This window comes from Harmonia axyridis, chromosome X, assembly GCF_914767665.1.
Source record: "Harmonia axyridis chromosome X, icHarAxyr1.1, whole genome shotgun sequence".
Lineage (NCBI taxonomy): Eukaryota > Metazoa > Arthropoda > Insecta > Coleoptera > Coccinellidae > Harmonia > Harmonia axyridis.
This window is the reverse complement of record NC_059508.1, coordinates 3,252,428-3,270,305: the sequence shown is the minus strand read 5'-3', so window position 1 is coordinate 3,270,305 and position 17,878 is coordinate 3,252,428. Positions and strand designations below refer to the sequence as shown.

At 32.2% G+C, this 17,878-nt stretch overlaps 1 protein-coding gene across 6 annotated transcripts in view; it reads right to left on the bottom strand.

Moving 5' to 3' along the window:
- Nucleotides 1–1,322: 1,322 nt before the first annotated feature.
- LOC123686716 (nucleolysin TIA-1) overlaps nt 1,323–17,878 on the bottom strand; it is a 446,243-nt gene continuing 429,687 nt past the window's right edge. For 4 of the 6 annotated variants that reach the window (XM_045626957.1, XM_045626960.1, XM_045626962.1 and 1 more), the window contains 5 exons: nt 15,084–15,186; nt 10,228–10,408; nt 8,454–8,583; nt 6,191–6,496; nt 1,323–3,968 (listed from right to left, as the gene is read on the bottom strand). In XM_045626957.1, coding sequence (XP_045482913.1) covers nt 3,927–3,968; nt 6,191–6,496; nt 8,454–8,583; nt 10,228–10,408; nt 15,084–15,186 — 762 coding nt within the window. In that variant the 3' untranslated portion in view covers nt 1,323–3,926. Of the gene's footprint in view, nt 4,649–5,935; nt 5,989–6,190; nt 6,497–8,453; nt 8,584–10,227; nt 10,409–15,083; nt 15,187–17,878 lie in introns of all 6 variants that reach the window. The other 2 variants (XM_045626958.1, XM_045626959.1) reach the window with 2 other exon arrangements.

Here is a 17,878-nt window from a genome sequence, read left to right as displayed (position 1 = left end):
TCAACTGCATTTTTTCCCTTCGAAAAGCAACATTCCTTTTTTTCTTTTTTCAAATAACAAAAGTAGCTACACTCACAACGTATTACCTCACAAACGAATGGTAGGACTGCTGTAAATTTTGACACGTATCGTTTGAAGGTTGGCACTAACTAAAAATCATATGGATTTAATACTAGCACCGCCATCTGTGCATCAGACGGGGGACTTTTCAATTGGCCTAATATATTATATTGATGAGACTAACAGACGCCATCTGTGCATCAGACCGGGGACTTTCTAATTGGCGCAATATATTGATGAGACTTTTTTAGCTGGAAATATGAAGTCATTTTGAACTTCTTAAGAGAATTCAGACTGTTTTTAGTTTTAAGGTGGTTTCCATTTCATTTTGTCCTATGAATGTTTCCAAATATTTTGGTGATTTCTTTGTTTTGACTTATCTTTAATTGATATTATTAGAGTATAGTGATTTTGAGTTCATTGAATTTTTGTAATCTTATCCCTTTGAAACAGTATGCTTGGAAAGTATACTGTCAGTCCCAGGTCAAAACTTGTATTGTGAAGCATTTTGACAACTATTCATTTTAGACATATGCTTCAACAAAAAATGCAGAATACTCACTAGGGCATCCGATAGGCAAAAAAATTCAGGGCATGCCATTTGAATGAGAGGACGTATTGATATTTTTTTTAAATTGCATGCGTTTCGTACCATCCCTTAGAGTGATCCGCAAATTTACAGAAAGACTTGACAATTATCGGGAATTCATTAAAAAAAAATCGTACAACTATCTTGAACGGAATTCAAGATATGACCTTCAGTTTGAACCATTGTGTCCATGAAATTAGTTGAAAAAAGTAGAATTCGTCTAAAATTACAGATAAATGATGATAAAAGTGGAATAATTCGAAATTAGAGTTTCATGGAGATTATGAGTATGATATAAATATTGGACCTTCTTATTTAATAAAACAGAGCGGTTTGTGTTGCACCACTTTCAGACCAGCCTGTAGAGTCAAAAATAATTTAAGCTTATGCGCCGAGTATTATTGAATCCGTCAAAATTTGAATCATTCTCCTAACCCAAAACTTACAAGAGTTATCGACGGATATACTACACTACATTGACTCACCCGGTATAATATAATTGGATTACCTTTCACGAATTAATTGTAAAAGTGAATTAATTAATTCACCCCAGCCATTTTGTAGCCAAAATATCAGGTTGAAAATGTCGCGGGCTATATTTCAAAAAATTTTCTTCGTCTATTGTTCTATAAACAAGCATGTTTAAGAAGGATGATGTGGAATGAAAGTCGTTTTATAGTAACTGTTTTTATTCAATTCCATTTCTACTATATATTATATACTAGTTTTGTTTTCATTTTGTATAATTCAACGTGACAAGCACGTTTCCTAACTTACGCATAGCAGCCAGTGATATAAAACACTATACAATCATATATTTGACAGGAAGCAAGACGAACTACCTAATTTTTACAATCACACTCGGTCTGAGCTGCCCTGCCAACTATATGAAATATTTCAAATATCCATTCCCTTATACTAGGCGTGCCTTTACTTCAGCAATCAAAACAAAAACTTAACATAGTCTTCAACAGACACATATGAATGATTGGATGTACTACTACTCTTTAGTTAGTTCAGAACAATATTTTTCCAAGTAAATTTGTCACACAATTTAGCATTTCTGCATAATATCCTAACAAAAATACATAGATAAGTGATATATAGCTTTCTTCTAAGAACTTGAAGATTCTTTTTGAGAATCTTGTACCTTGTTCATTTTTGGCCCATTTGTCTAAACTTAGATCAAGAATATCCTCCAGCCATGTATGCATTATTGACATTATATCCGTACAATTAATAAACAATTAAAAAATATTTCGAATTATGGTAACATCAATTTTTTCTTAGAATTATGTTATTGACAGGTAGTTATAACATTTCACATCTTTAAGAACCGATATTATTTTATTAATTACTAAAACACTTGTCTGACACATAGAGACCAGTAGAATAAGAATCACTTATTATCGGAAAAGATTTACATAAAGATGAAAGGAACTAACACAGAACATGTAAGATATTCATTTGGGTAACTGCCATTCAAAATATGCCGATTCTTTATGCATTGTGCGACTATAGAATGGTCCGCCCTTGTTATGATATGTACTACAAATAGTGGTCTAAAAGTCGCAGTCCAAAATATGTATGTACCACATTCAATGACGAAAGTTCCAGTGTAAAAATGGTATAGTGACAGTAGATGGACGGTAGTATGAGAATGATCTCAGTCTGAAAAATGTTTATAGAACAGTAGAAAGTACTCATTTTCAAGAAAAATTCCACGAGATTTAATATGTAGATGAGTACTGAAAAACACTAATTAGATAGTTACAACCAAATTTTAAAACTCGGAGTAGAGCTTGAGAATGAAGAATTTAAGCATCTTGTAACAATGAATTTCGAATCGGTTCTTTTACATTTAACACTAATACATTAGCTGTAATATACGTGGTGCGTCTACAGTATAGCGTGCAAGTTCTGTCTTCAACAAATATATCGTTAAAGCTATTTTTAAATTACTTGGTTTCAAATCACTGATCTTCCAGTTCTCGGGTATCCTGAATCTCTAATATAAATATATCTTCGAAACGATAATTTCTCATATTCTTCCAAAATAAGGGATCAGTAACTGGAAAATCCAAGTGTCAACCTCAAGTGTCCTTTATATAAATGCTAGCTTTCCCTCATTATAACTATAATAGTATGGAATACTATTTTACTCTTGTATCAAAACTTCCCATCATTCGTTATATGAATATAAAATGGTTGAAACCAGCAATATCACTTCATTTTTAGATGATTTGATACATATGTAGGTGATACCAACCGATTCTTGTCTATTTTCAAATAGTTTCCACATACATATGTATTTTAAATGTGGATCGTTTTGCAGAACTTTCTTCATCAGTCGAATTAATTTTTAACCACAGGAATAGCTAGTTTGAAGACATCTTGACAATTCACAATATGAATTTCGTAAAATTGATTGAAAAAAAAAAACGATGCATCTTTAGCATTGATAACAATGAAATATTACAAGAAACGTAAAATTATGGCAGAACAAGTATTTATTAAACAAAAAAATATTCTTTCATCGCAATGAACAATATAACATATGCTTCAAAATACAAACAAATACAATAAAATACAAATAGTAGCATGTTGGGGTTTTTTATAACGAAAAACCAATCACCAGCATCAGATGTAAAAATAAAAATGCAGTGGCTATAAATCTCGACTATTCAACCATATTACTAAAACTCTCTTGGTATGTACAGTAATATTACATCTTTATTTTATATTAACACATTTTTCCATCATTTCTGAGGCGAAATCAATCAGTTTGTCTGAATCACCCCAAAACATTCGATTACATAACTACCACTAACCTATCTAGATAATTTTAGCTATTGTTTTTTTTTTTTTTTGTACAATAAAACACAAAGTCTGTTGGATGCAGAACGCAACAGTTTATAGACTTCAGAAATGTGGAATTTGAGAATGATTGGTTCAACGTTAATATAGGCTTTCATTGAGTCGAAGAACGATATTAAATTCAAACGCAACATATCAAAAATAAAATTTACAATGGGACATTAGCTTTGAACAGTTCATAGACTGTTGCGCACACCCTTCAAGAAGTAGATTATTTGTTAAAAATATAAATTCTTACAACCTAATATGTTCAACATTCATATCGATTTATATTGTAATTTTTTAAACACTACAGCAGATTACAGGTAACTAGTGTTGAGATTGGTAATGATTGTTCTTTCGGAAGTAGTGTGCTCTAAAATATTCCACCCCATCCAGGATTGTCACTGTAAGGGGCTGATCACACTAGGAGACTAGGGGCGAGCCATTCTTCTTCACCTAGCTGCCAACACACACGACTTGAGTCAGGGGTTGGCAGGAAGAAAAACATTCAGAGAAGATACCGTAATAATTCGACACTTAGATTAATCACCATTTAAAAAACTGTAAGACCATAGAGGGTCTTCCTAAGGTATCTTCTCTGTACATTAATTTATATAAATAATAGGTGAGATTTGTCAATTTCATGCAGTAGCTTTGGTGAAAAACTGCTTTGTGCGGTGCAAAGACTAGAATCGAATAGAATTCAACACAATGAAGATTTAACAAACGATAATCAAATTATTAAAAACAGCCGAAATGTACACATTTTGAACTAAACTTTTATATACAGAACTTAACATAATAGATAAAAAATAATACAAATTGAGATCATCCTAAGCGTCACAGAATTCTTTGGATCATGCAACTTATATCACTTAAAGCTCAGAATTTATGTCTTTGGGGATTTTTTTTTTTGGAAAAACCTAAATGAATCTCCAACTGTGAATTCTATTCAACCATCTCACCACTCATTATTGTTGAGTTCTCGCCCCCAAGATGATAAAAATGAAAGCATTTAAAGAAAGTGATGACATTGACTAGTTACACGATATTATTTGGCACGAATAAAATACAATCGCGATGATTAAGATATCGTTCTTCTAATGGCTCTAAATGTCATCGTGTGTGTTTTCATTGTGCCTGAAAGAAAAACAAAAAAGTGGTTAAAGGTGGGAACTGATGTTAGTCGAACGAACGAACAATTCTTATTAGTCTAGGAGCTCAGTAATGAAAGTAAAATAATTTCAATTTCAAATGAATTAGTAATACAATATCATTACTATGTAATGATTTCGATGAACTACTGCAAAAACAGAAAGAAAATCTCTGTTCCATGATAACATAGCCCAATGGAAAAAAACCGAAAATTGTTTGGAATAGTTTGAATTAGACAAATAAAATGTCTCAAAAAAATGGTGCAAATCCATTGATCATTTCAATATGAAAAATATTAAAAAAAAATTAACACTAGTCCTCAAATTTGAAAAACGTCGAAACTCGTGATTTTCAGGAGAGGATCAGATCTCGATGCCATGTACGGTCTTTAATGGGTTTAAGCCTACTAGCGGTTTCGTAAATATAGCCATATGATGATGCTTTGTTTTCGAGTCTTTGCTTTTGTAGTCCTACCTTTTTTTGATGATTATACCAGTTTAGTGAATCTATATTAATCTTCGTTACAGATAGGGTAAGTCAGTATCAAAATTAGAATTAATTAATTAATCACAGGTTACTGTGGATTACTATAGAATTTTTTAATTTTCTTTCTCGAAATCGGTAGCAGATACGACAAAACTACAAAAAAAAACAAAAATGCAGTATCGCGCCAAAGATTCTTTTTACATATTTCTAAACTACCAGTGGTTCATCAAAAAATATCACCCTGTTGATTTGGAATCAAAGTTAGCATATCACATGATGAAAACTATATCTATGACAAACTCAAGCTGAATATTTTGTGAAGTGCCCCCTGTATCTCAAAAACAAAGCCTTTGCAAGCCCATGTTTATGGGACTTTTTTTCTTAAAATGATCCGAAGAATCTGTCATTTTCGTTTGTACCTCCACTTTAGGAATATCTTGTATTTATCAAATATACAATTGTGTGGTCTCCAAGGGCGCAATAGGGGAATTAATAAAGAATAATAGTTACTAAAATATAAGTTGGGCTATGTTATTCAGTGTTTGAAGATATTTAGTGAGATTTCATTCAAAAACGTTAACTTGAATTGATGTAGCACCAATTCAAGTCAACCAAGAAACAATTCAATTTCACTCATTAACTGAAAAACAATGAGTGTTAATTGTTTGAATGAGAGGATGGAAACATTAATATAATGATAGATCTAAAATTAGTAATTTAAAATAAATTGTTAACAGACTCGATGCTCCTAGACTACAACCTAACAGATTGCTACACATTTTGTACCTTCAAAATTTTCCACGACGATCATTACTTTATTGAGTTATTCCAAGTAAGGCCTGAAACAGTAGGTAGCCGTGATTTTCAAAAATAAATATATATACACATGCGATACTAAATAAACCAAACACGAGCCTTTGAAAACAAATAAACCAAAACAAAACAAAAAAACTGGAGGAAAACAATACATGGGTAGAAAGTGAGGAGCGAACAGTAAAACAAAAATTATATTGAATCAATGATGGAGTGGGGGATAGTTACTTGGTATTGTTGAAGAGGAAATACTATTCCTGGCTGTTGCAGAGTGGCCCCAGGAGCAGCAATCTGCTGTGGCGTCGTAGCAATCTGGGGTTGACCAGGTATGCCTTGCCAAGTTGTAGGTACTTGCATTCCCATACCCATGTAGGACTGCTGATAACCGGCAAACTGACCGTAGGAATAACCCTGCATGCCTTGTAAAAACTGACCCTGCATTTGAGCTGCTGTTGCAGCAGGAAAGCTTTGGGGATACCAGTAGCCCACCTGTTGACCGTAAGCGCCGTAAGGGTATTGGGTTCCAGTTAAAGCCTATCGAAAAAAAAAAACAATTGAATATAAATCGGGTAGAGTCGGATGGAGGTTAAACCGGTTAAAATTAACGGAAGTATACTATACTATCAATATATTACAAAACTTGAGTATAACTAGAACGCAACAGTGAAATTCAATCCAGTTTTTTTTAGCTCTATTCATTTTATATTCAGTGTGAAACTTTCATTTCCCATATTTTCCAATCCTTCTCCATCACGTATTTAATTTTACTTATCAACAAAAAGTTTCGAAGTAGTTCCAGCGTTCTTTATTAATATTCATTTGAATAGGGGAATTTTTTAAGGCACTGAAAAACATGTGATGTATTCAAAAAATATTGAGTGTGTTTCACCTCGAAATCAATTTGCGATCATCAACAAAATTCCCTAATTAGTTGTAACATTTTCATTAAATATTTGTTCTATGCTAATTGGGAAACGAACCTTTAAGGGAACCGAAAATATAACACATGTTAATAGAAAATGAACGGATTCTCATTTAATTATTTATTTTCAATTATAAAAAAAATTTCCAAACTGACATAATCATTTTTATATTTTTCCTTCGATTCCAATCTATTGTTCATCTCATATTAGGTTTTTAATTTTGTACAAATTTGCAAGTTTGCAAATTCATCGTTCAGCATCTATTTCGTTCGGTTTCATTTTCACATCTAATATTAGAATTTTAATTCTCAATACAACTTTCAACCCAGTTTGAGCGATGTCGATATCAATAAATATTTAAGTACTGTTGCTAACTGAAAAAGGAAAAAAGTTAGTTCATTAGTTTGATATTTACGGTTGTTCATATCATAATCGATTTTTAATTTTCAACACAATTTTCGAACTAGCTTCTGCGTTTTTATAATGTTTCAATCGACGTCAATAGAGAATTTAATACTCCAGCTGACTGAAAAAGAAAGAAGACTTAATTCATTATATCTCATGATCAATTGCCGATAGAATTTTAAATTGAATTTTTTTTCAGCATTTCTATAACTTTTCATTCGTTTTCAATCGAGATATTCTGTTAAAATGAAGAAAAACAAGAATTAATTTAGTATTTAGTATTGACAATCGTTCGTCTCATAATCGACTTGAATTCTCAATGTAATTTACAAATTAGCATCAGCGTTTTCTATAATTTTTCATTCGATGCCAATTGAGAATCTAATACTCTTCTCAACTGAAAAAGAAAAGTTAGATACATTAATAGTTGCTTATTATCTCATAATCGATTCTCGAAATAGCTTGAGCATTTTCAATCGAGAATCTAATGAGTAATAATGAAAGAGAAATTACATTTGATTAACTAGCCAGATATTAATGGTGTTAGCTCAAAATAGAACTTCAATTTTTAAAACATATTTCCAACTAACTTTAGCGACTTTACCTCTTTGAATTAAAAAAAAAAGGAAAGCGTGTTACTCAAATATTAACGGTTGTGCATCTCATAATAGATATTTTTATTCCTCAATACACTATTTAAACTAGCGCGTTTCTTATAAATCTCCATTCGATGTCAATCGTGAACCGAATATTACATTTGTTCCTGAAAATGTACATTTCAGTGAAAAATTCTGAATTTCTTATGTGAAGATTGTTAGTTCATATCTATTATCAGATAGAAAACCGGTTATTAACTGTTGTCTATCTCATAATAGACCCATTATTTTTAACGGTTGTCTATCTCATAATAGATATTTTTATCCCTAGCGAAAATCTTCAAATTACGGAGTTTTCTCCGTACGATGCAATACTGAGACAACACCGCGAAATGAAATTTGTTCCTGAAAATGCATATTTCAGTGAGAAATTCCCAATTTCTCATGTACGAGATAGGTACATATGTCTCACTTCCCGAAGTCGATAACATATTTATGGAAAATGTTCGGAAGTTGGAGACGTTCTGCACGTTTATGGTGTTTATGTCCTAAGATACAAGTTATTACCTGTCCAGCAACTGGAGCATTGTTGGGATCACCAGACTCCTTTCCCCAAGAGCATTTAACCACTTGGCCATTGATATCCGTGTTGTGCACTGCAACTATAGCGTGTGTTGCAGATTCCTTTGTCGAGAACCTGAATGGAAAACAATTAATATACTTGAAAGCAGGGTGTTCCACAACGGACTTTTCCTCACAAATGAAAATATCTTTTCTCTGTATCTACCCTAGGAGAATGGGAGAGATTTGAACATTGCAACTGAATTGAATAAAGACTAGGAGTAACAACGATGCTGAAATGAGTTTTCGTAACATACAATCTACAATTGGACGTGAGGTTATATATGTTTTTTTAAATTTTACCATTGAAGGAATGAATACACGAAAAAATTAAATAATTATTCACGCATAATGTATTGTAACCTTTTATTGTGGAAGTTGTTATTCTGGTGATGAAAAACACTAATATAGAAATAATAAAACTCTGAATTCGTACGGTTTTCTTTAAGGGAAACACAATTAACCAATCGGTTGCAGTGCAACAGAAGCCTCTCAATTAAATTTAATGGAAAACTGTATATACACTAATGACTACAAAATGGCGAATGCGCAACAATATATAAATTAGAATACAATTGATTGGAGTTTATGCAAATGTGACTCCTTATGTTGAAAACATTGGAACGGAATTAATTAAAATCGAAACAAAACGGCATAAACAAGTCTAGACGAAAAATGGCGAATAGCAAGGTTGGTGCTCGGTATTGGAAATCTGCTATGTTGAAAAAAAAGTCCGTCCAGTTTCAGAGCACCCATAAAAAAATTATATAATGATTCATTATTATTCCGCACCAATGCACCTAAATTCGACAATCAGTTCTACTGAATAGCGTAAACAAAAAAACCAAGAGTCAAGTTGGACAAAATCGTTTCTCGAAAACTAGACGGTCCGAGTTTTGAAGTTTTAAAATTTCATTCACAACATGATTAGGATATATATTCTGCCAGAAAGAAGAAAATCATTCTGTAAAATTCGTATTGTAATAGATACATATGAATATGATTGAATAGATCAAAATAGCTTAGTATGAGTTTTTTCAAAATAGGTTTGACTATTGTTGAGGACTATGAAAGATGAAAAGTTATATACAGGTATTTCTAGTTAATTCGATACGTGCAAAAATTATGTAACTCGAATTGAAAAATCCATAGCGTTTTCTTCGTAAAAAAAAGCATTGGACATTCTCAGACTGAAAAATGGCGCAGGCGCCAGTTCCATTTTTTTTTTTAACATTGATAGGGCTTAATATAATAAGGAAGATACTGAAACAGGTTTCCAATTAATGTTTTTTCCAAGTGAATATTCCTTGTATTGTGAACAATGTAATGCCGTCATTTTGTTTATCAATGATACACCTGTCTCAGAAAAATTTTCCTACTCGTTCTGAAGATCTCACTTATGATATGAAATATGTCAATAAATACATAACAATAGATAAATAATCCTTTGAATGGTTTCTCGGTTGTGAATGTTATAAAACATAAATTGAAGGTTAAACCCTGCAACATATTCTTTATGATATTTTTTTTTCAAGAGAAGATATATTCCTTGAAAAAGAAGAGAACCATTGAATAAAATTTGCATTGTAACGATAAGATCAATATTATAGCCTAATATATGAAGGCTTACAGATAAGATATTATATATTATGTTATTATAATTAATTTCAGACGTTAAAACCAAATTTTTTTAATTTTAAATCAATATTAGTTAACTCACCGGACGAAAGCATAACCTTTTTCTTTGAAAACTCTGATCTCCTGGATAGTTCCAAACAGGGTGAAGGTTTTCTGCATCAACTCTTCAGTGAGTCCATTCGTGATACCTCCACAATAGACAGTACAATTAGTTGGACTGCTTTGATTGTAGACCTCATCAAAGGTCAATGGTTTGGAATTGACTGCAAAAGAATTTTTTTCAAAATTATTCGGGAATTCACAGAAATGAATAGTAGGGGAGAAGTATAGTAATCTTTTGGTGATGAGTTAGATGTGGTAAAATTTCCCAACCAAATAAAGACATTTTTTCATCAAATAATGTGTTTTTTTGGGGCAGATAGATCCTAAGCAGTAATCGTTCGACTTGACTCTTAATATATAATAAAGGATCATCTTTTCCATTAAATACGTGATAAAACCATTCTGGTTGCTAAGAAGTGGTGTAGATAGTCTCCAGTTTTCGCCAGCAAGCAATTGAGCAATATTAAAAATATTATCAAATATTAATATTATTTCATTGTTGATGAAATACCTACTATCCATTTTCAAACGGTGAAAATACTCTAGCAATAGATTTGGTACTCTTCTATCGCTATTACAAAAATAACTCTCTGCAGTAAGCTACGACTTAATCCGTATATCTATACCAAATTTCAACAAAATAAATAGACTGAAAATAATATGATTCATCTACGACCAAATTTCATCTAAATCGGATAAGAATTGCAAACGCTTTGTTTTCGAGATACAGAGTGTTTTTTGTAGTCGTAATTTTTGTGATGATTGTAACAGTTTATCGTATCTTTATCAATCTTCGCTAAAGATTGTGTAAATAAGTGTGTAATTAATATATTCATCACAGCTCACTAACCGGATCTTCTTAATAATTTTGATTTTCCTGAGGATAACTAGATAATAGTTTGAATTTTTTTCTCGAAATCGGTAGCAGATACGACAAAACTAGAGAGACTAAAAAGTGCAACACTGAACCAAAGTTTCTTATTAATTTTCTTTGAACTACCAATGGTCCACAAATAAAAGTTCTGGAGGAAAGTGGCGGGCACTGTTCCATAAAAAATATCAACCTGTAGATTTGCATTCGAAATTAACATATCACAAATTGGAAAAATCTATGACAAATTAAAGTTGAATATCTGGTGCTTTGAGAAAACATTTGAACAAAAAAATCAAATTTTAACGTCCTAACAACTTTAACATCTTGAAAACAAAGTGTTAACATGAATTTTTTTTTCTTAAATGATCCGAGCAATTTGTCATTTTTGTTTGTACCTCCAATTTAGGAACACCCTGTATACGAAACCAAAGTTGTTTAGAATGGTCTGAATTGCATTGTGCGAGTGGAAATCTAGTAATCGAGTACTGAAAATGATCACATTTTGGTAAACGCGGAAGCTGTCGAAGACACTTTTAATGTCTTCGAGTGTATTACGTACATACAGTGTTTGGTGCATCCATTACGAATGAACACAGTCGTCTGGAGAACGTTTCCAGTTAGAAGCGTGAATAATGCAGACCTCTTTCAGCCAAAATGGAAAAACCACTTTTGACCACTTAAGTTGTCTCGTATCACTTCTTGAAGAAAACTTGTATAAATCTCGAAAATACTTGAACTTTGTCGGTTATCCCGTGGGGCACTAGACACTAAACAGTTTATCCGGTAAATTGAAATATGTACATGTCACCGCGATGTCAACCGTGCAACAAAATGGGCCCCTCGGGGCAAAAATTGGGGCAGACAAAGAAGAGGGGCCTTCCTTACGGTTGACCTAATCATGGCGCGGTCCATGCAAGTCACTTGTTTTATGTGTCCGACTTTTGTGGCTTCATGCAAACGGAGAAAATGAAATTGGCTGGGCAACTTATGCTTCTGAACATGATACGGATACGTGGAATGGCAACTACGATCCTACTTATCTGTAATGGAGAATTTGATAAACTTCTCTTTTTTTTTTCTGCCACTCAATTCACAATTCATCATCAAATATTGATTATTCGCTATACAGTCAGGAATTCACGGCTTGGCTTGATTTTCAAGCTACTTGGCTTGAGCTTGACTTGATTTCAAGTCAAGCTCAAGTCAAGTAATAACTTTTCAATCTCAAATCAAGTCAAGTATTTATTTATCAAGTACTTGAATCATATCAAGCTACTTGATTTTTAGCAGTTTCACATCAATGAAAAAAAGATTGAATGAGAAGGAACCTTGCAAAAAAAACTTTTTTTATTACACTAATTGTTTAAAATAATCAAAAATATCAACTTTTTTGAAATAGAAACATAACTTGAATCATTATAAATCATAACAAAATAAAAAATAATAAAAACATAAAGTTTCTTAATATTGAGAAACCTCCAGGCTCAGTTTGATTTCATAATTTTCCATCCAGGATCTGAGACACATGAGGCATCTTATAGATTGGTCGCCTAACCTATTGCGGGTTTTTGTCACTGTAAGAGCAGCTCTGGAAAATTATCTTTCAACAGGAGCTGAAGATGCTGGCGTTGATAAGAAATCCTAGGCCATTTTGGCCAAGTTTGGAAAGATATTCCTGAAACTACCAAAATCTATTGATAGAATTCATAGAAATGTGAGAAAACTACTAATAAAGTCCCACTGGCTAATGCTTCAGTTTCTCGGCGCTCGAGGAATCCCCTAATTTAGTCTAAGCGCGTACGACATTGCAGAAATATATGCCGTGCGACGCGTGCATATCAAGCTCAAGTAATATCAAGTCAAGCCAAAATTTCTAAGGTCAAGCCAAGCTCAAGTATGTAACTTTTCACGAGCTTGATTTTTAAGTCAAGCTACTTGGCTTGATGAATCCCTTATATACAGTAACGAAAACTACCTCAAAAATTCACTGAACCAATCTTCAGGATTAGCTAGATACGTTGAGACTTTAATAGTCATCAACATAATTGATAAGGGTGAGAGAAACAGTTCCTATAAGTTATATTTTTTAAGGCTCCAAGCATTTTTTTAGTGGTTAGTTTTATTGTTACTAGTGAACTTTGGACACAATACATCAGATTAGATTCTTTTTCGGTATTTTCCTTCTCCTAAAAGTATTTCTTGTAGGCACCACATTGAGAGAATAGATGTGACATTTCATAAGATTCCCGCCTCTTCACGTTCAAAATCTACCTTGAAAATTTCAAGATGAGAACCTATAGGGAGACAGAAAAACCTTTTATGTGAGTGTGGATAATTATTTTCTCTATATTTGGAGACTTATTTCCAAAAACTTAAAACGTAGCTTCAAGAACACTACATTACATAAATTTCCTAATACTTTTTTTGAAGGGTTTTCGAAATCTGGAAGCTGGCCGTGACGAAATTTATATTATTCTGAAAAAATAATATTTCAGTAGAAGAGCGCTACTTGTCATACCAATCAAGAAGAATGAGTTGTTTCCTTATGGTGGCAAAAAATTGCTAACAATCACCTAAGTACATACTACACGATATTTTAATACATATCTAAATCCCAAATGCCTACTTCACAACCCAACTAATAATACCAATGCTAGAAAACTCTATAGTCTTTAATGAATCTTTTGTTATGAAGCTGTCACCCATTCAGATACCGACCCTGTTCAATACTGCTTGCATTCTTTTCCTTATAACATGCGATAAATGCGCATTCGCCATTTTGCAACACATCTATTGTATCTGAGACGAAAAAGAATACTGATTTTTTTCCTTGAATTCATAGATTTTCATGATTGGACTGGACGGCCAATACATCTTCTTCGGAATCGATCAAATTCACGTTGCAGCATGATACTCGGTGTAACTGAACTTTGGATGATGTCTCACACTCGTAAGAGAACAGAGTAAAAAAAAACTGAAAGGTGTTCCTAGTTTGACGGATTCCTCAGTGGAAAGTTGCGTCATTAGTAGTGACCCTTAGAGCGAAATTAAATATTTCGCATCTGAACATGAGCATGGCAATACTCAAGACAATGTTTCATGTGGAAAAATATCCCACTCTAGAAACAACTAATTAATATCTCATAAGTTCTGGCTCATCTACGCCTGTTTTTAACTAACTTTCATAATTACCACTCAACTCCGAAATAAAAATTCCCTTTTGCATTGAACAACAGCAGTACAATTAAAACTATGTAAAACACAATAATAATACGTAACTTCATTTAATTGGTATTGCAACTGCAGATGCAATTTTGGTGCAGACATTAGTCGGTTTAATGATGAAATAATTTTTGCTTACTCCAGTCTAGCCATATGTGTTAGGGCAATTTGTAATTAGGCTTAAGCTTATGCTCCCAACAAAATGTACATGGATTCAGAAGTTCAGCACTACAACTATTCTTGAACAATTATTTCTGCTTAAGCGCAAGATATTAGGAATAGCCAAACTTCTCTGAACTGATCATACCATTAGACTACAATTGCACCTATACTGCAAAAAGGACCTTTTTGTGAACTTATAAATTCTGCACATTTACCTTTTATGCTTCCAATAAGTTGAAGGATCTTCATTCAAATTCATCGAGAAGTGTTTCAATATCTCGAGTACATGATTAATTAATCAGGTAAATAATCAGAATCCAGGCGATTTATATAGATATTTTCTTGGAATTTTTATTGAATTTTCTATTCACTTAATGTAAATAAATTAGCTCTTTAGGATTGCAAAATGAGATAAAGGCACATCTGTTACAAATTATTCAACCGCTTTTTATGTTAGATTAACTCAAAACAGCTTCACATTACAAAAACAGCAGCTGGATAATGGAATAAAAAATTATTTACGAAATAAAAAATGTGGATGTTAGAAAAAACGTAGGAATGATATTTCAAATGCATACCTTCGTTTTTTGGTGCTGGTGGTTTTCTGGTGGCCCAGTTAGTGCGAATACTTCTACTACCCAACCATTGCCCGTTCATTGCAGCAATAGCACTCTCAGCTTCCTGAAATATAAAAAAAAATACATAAGGATTGAAGAGTTATTTGAGTGTCAACAATGAATAGTTTCTTTCTATTGGTGAATATCAAGTTCATTTTTGGACAGGTTATACACATTTTCACAAAAATTCAATGTTCTAATTTGATGGAAATTCATTATGAAATAAAATAATAGTGACATATATATATATATATATATATATTATATATATATATATATATATTATATATATATATATATATATATATTATATATATATATATATATATATATATATATATATATATATATATGTAGAAATTATTTTAGTTTATATATTTTCTTGAGTGCGAATTTTCCTGGAAACGCCGAAACAGGTCAATTACAAGAACCTTGGTTGAGGGGTTGGGTGATATATAATTTTAAAAGTTCTACAATTCTATTCATAAATACGCTGAAAAAAATTTAAGGTGTAGAGCGAGAAATATTAAGTTTCTGAAGGAATTCCAATCAACAGGATGTGCAAATTGCCTAAAAACTGTTGAAGACAAATTGACATAATTAAATGACTACCAAAAAACAAATAATAACTAAATTCAAAATCTGAATATTCAGATATTGAAGCTTTCAATTTTTATTTTGTCTTTGATTTGTGAAGGTTAGGAAATTAAAATGAACGAAAAAGCAACAAAATTGGCGAATTTAACTTTAACGATGAAGGAGCAGTTTCAGCAAGAGATAAGACACGTCTTGTCTTTTTAATAAACACAAAACGAAGGAAATGTCAACATAGAATTTTACAAGCCGAAGCACCGGACAATTTCAAGATTGGCATTTCATGTGAATAGAAAATTCACTTAAAATATAAGAATTCTCCACCTAGATCAACTGAACAGCAATAATGACGCAATTTGAGCTATAATGACGAGCGCTCAAAAGCTCCTGACTCCAAATCAGTGTTTTACGCGGTTTTTTTCATATTTAGGAGGGAAGGCTGAAATCAAAGCCAAGTTGACAGGAAGTTTCATGTCTGTAACTTGAGAAAGAATTACAAACACATATAATATCGTAACTGAAAGTAGGTTACTGCGAGATATGAGCTTCGAATGAGAAATTCCATTAACGTATTGGAACAAAATGGGCATTGCGTAAATAAATAATGATGACTCCATTACCGGTGGCAATTCGAATTAAATCTCTGGAGATCAACTTTTTTTTTCCGGTATTAACGGGAGAAATCAAAAATTACAATTGTTTTGCCATTGATCGTTTCATATTCCCTGAATTAAATATCGGTTTCAAATAGCAACTCGAATTCGAATACGAGAGTATTATCCAGTTAAGAGATTAATTTTTTTTCATAGAATTTTGATTTGAAATGGGTTTTCAGTGAAACATTGCATTGTTCAGTAGAAGTTTGATGACAGTTTCATGTGATGAATTGTTATTTTGAACAAATATCAGTTGGGGCGAAGCTAAGAATGCTGACATGTAAGGTTCATTAGACCAATTTATCCGCTTGTTTCTTAAATGAGATTCTCATGTTTAACACTCCGGATAAAGCTGTAATGTTTTGAACCTTTACAACCTATATTCCAGTGCAAAACTCATCACTTACTAAATTGAACTTGTGCCTTTCTTACTTATAACATTATAATTAACCTAACTTTTAGGCAGCAATGAGTATAATGTTTCATTTTGAATAATTATAATACTATGTGTTGAAATATCGGTTACATCTGACCCTGTAACTTATATCCACATCTGACCTTTGGTATATGGATGTGCAGTATACACCAATGAAAATTCATCTAATTAGCTGGAGTTATGGTTTCCTGAACTAAATAATTGTTAGGGTTATGATTGATGATTTCATTGACCTCTGAAAACCTTCCAGCGAAAGTCTGGCCCTATCTTCAAATTTTGATTGCACAAAGCCTAAACGAACTTCGAGGTGAGATTATTCTACCAGTAAATATTGCAAGAAAATCTCTCCAATAATGAGTTTTATCGCCAATACTCTTTTATTCATTGAACAAAGGCTATTTGAATATATTTCCTATCACGGGTTTTACAGAAAAGTGACACTAAATTTAATAATAGTATATTCTAAAACAAGTAGCAGAATAGGCTCTTATTGAATTGCCTTCTGCAACGAGTATTAGACGATATTTTCTCTATTTCAGTCAAGTTTTGTAAAAAACTGTCGAAATTCAATGAAAAATGCAGATTATACATACTAGTGACTTTTGTATTGTATTGACAAATTAAAGAATTTGGAATTGAATCGTACGTTTCGAATTTTGAAGAAATTTACAATTACGCATTAAATTCATGAATTATTTCTGAATAAAAATCGATTCAACACCACCAGAATCAAGGGAAATTGCGAATAAAGTTGCAAATCATTTCACTATATCCAAATTGATGAATTGAAGTATGTCAGTCTAGACAACCACAAAACGAAAATTATAACTGAAAACAATGCTGTAATGAGTTCATTACAGCATTGTTTTTAGTACTGTAATGAACCCATTACGATACTAAAATAGAGAAATATCAATTCCGAGTTCTGGAAGGAAAGTTCAACTATTTAGAACAAAACTAGTTGGCCTCTTCAAATTTATGACTGTGGTTTGTGTAGTTTTCAATTCATGGATATAATTATCGAGCTTAAGGGATAAATGAGGTAAAGCATTCATTAATGTGCTCGATAT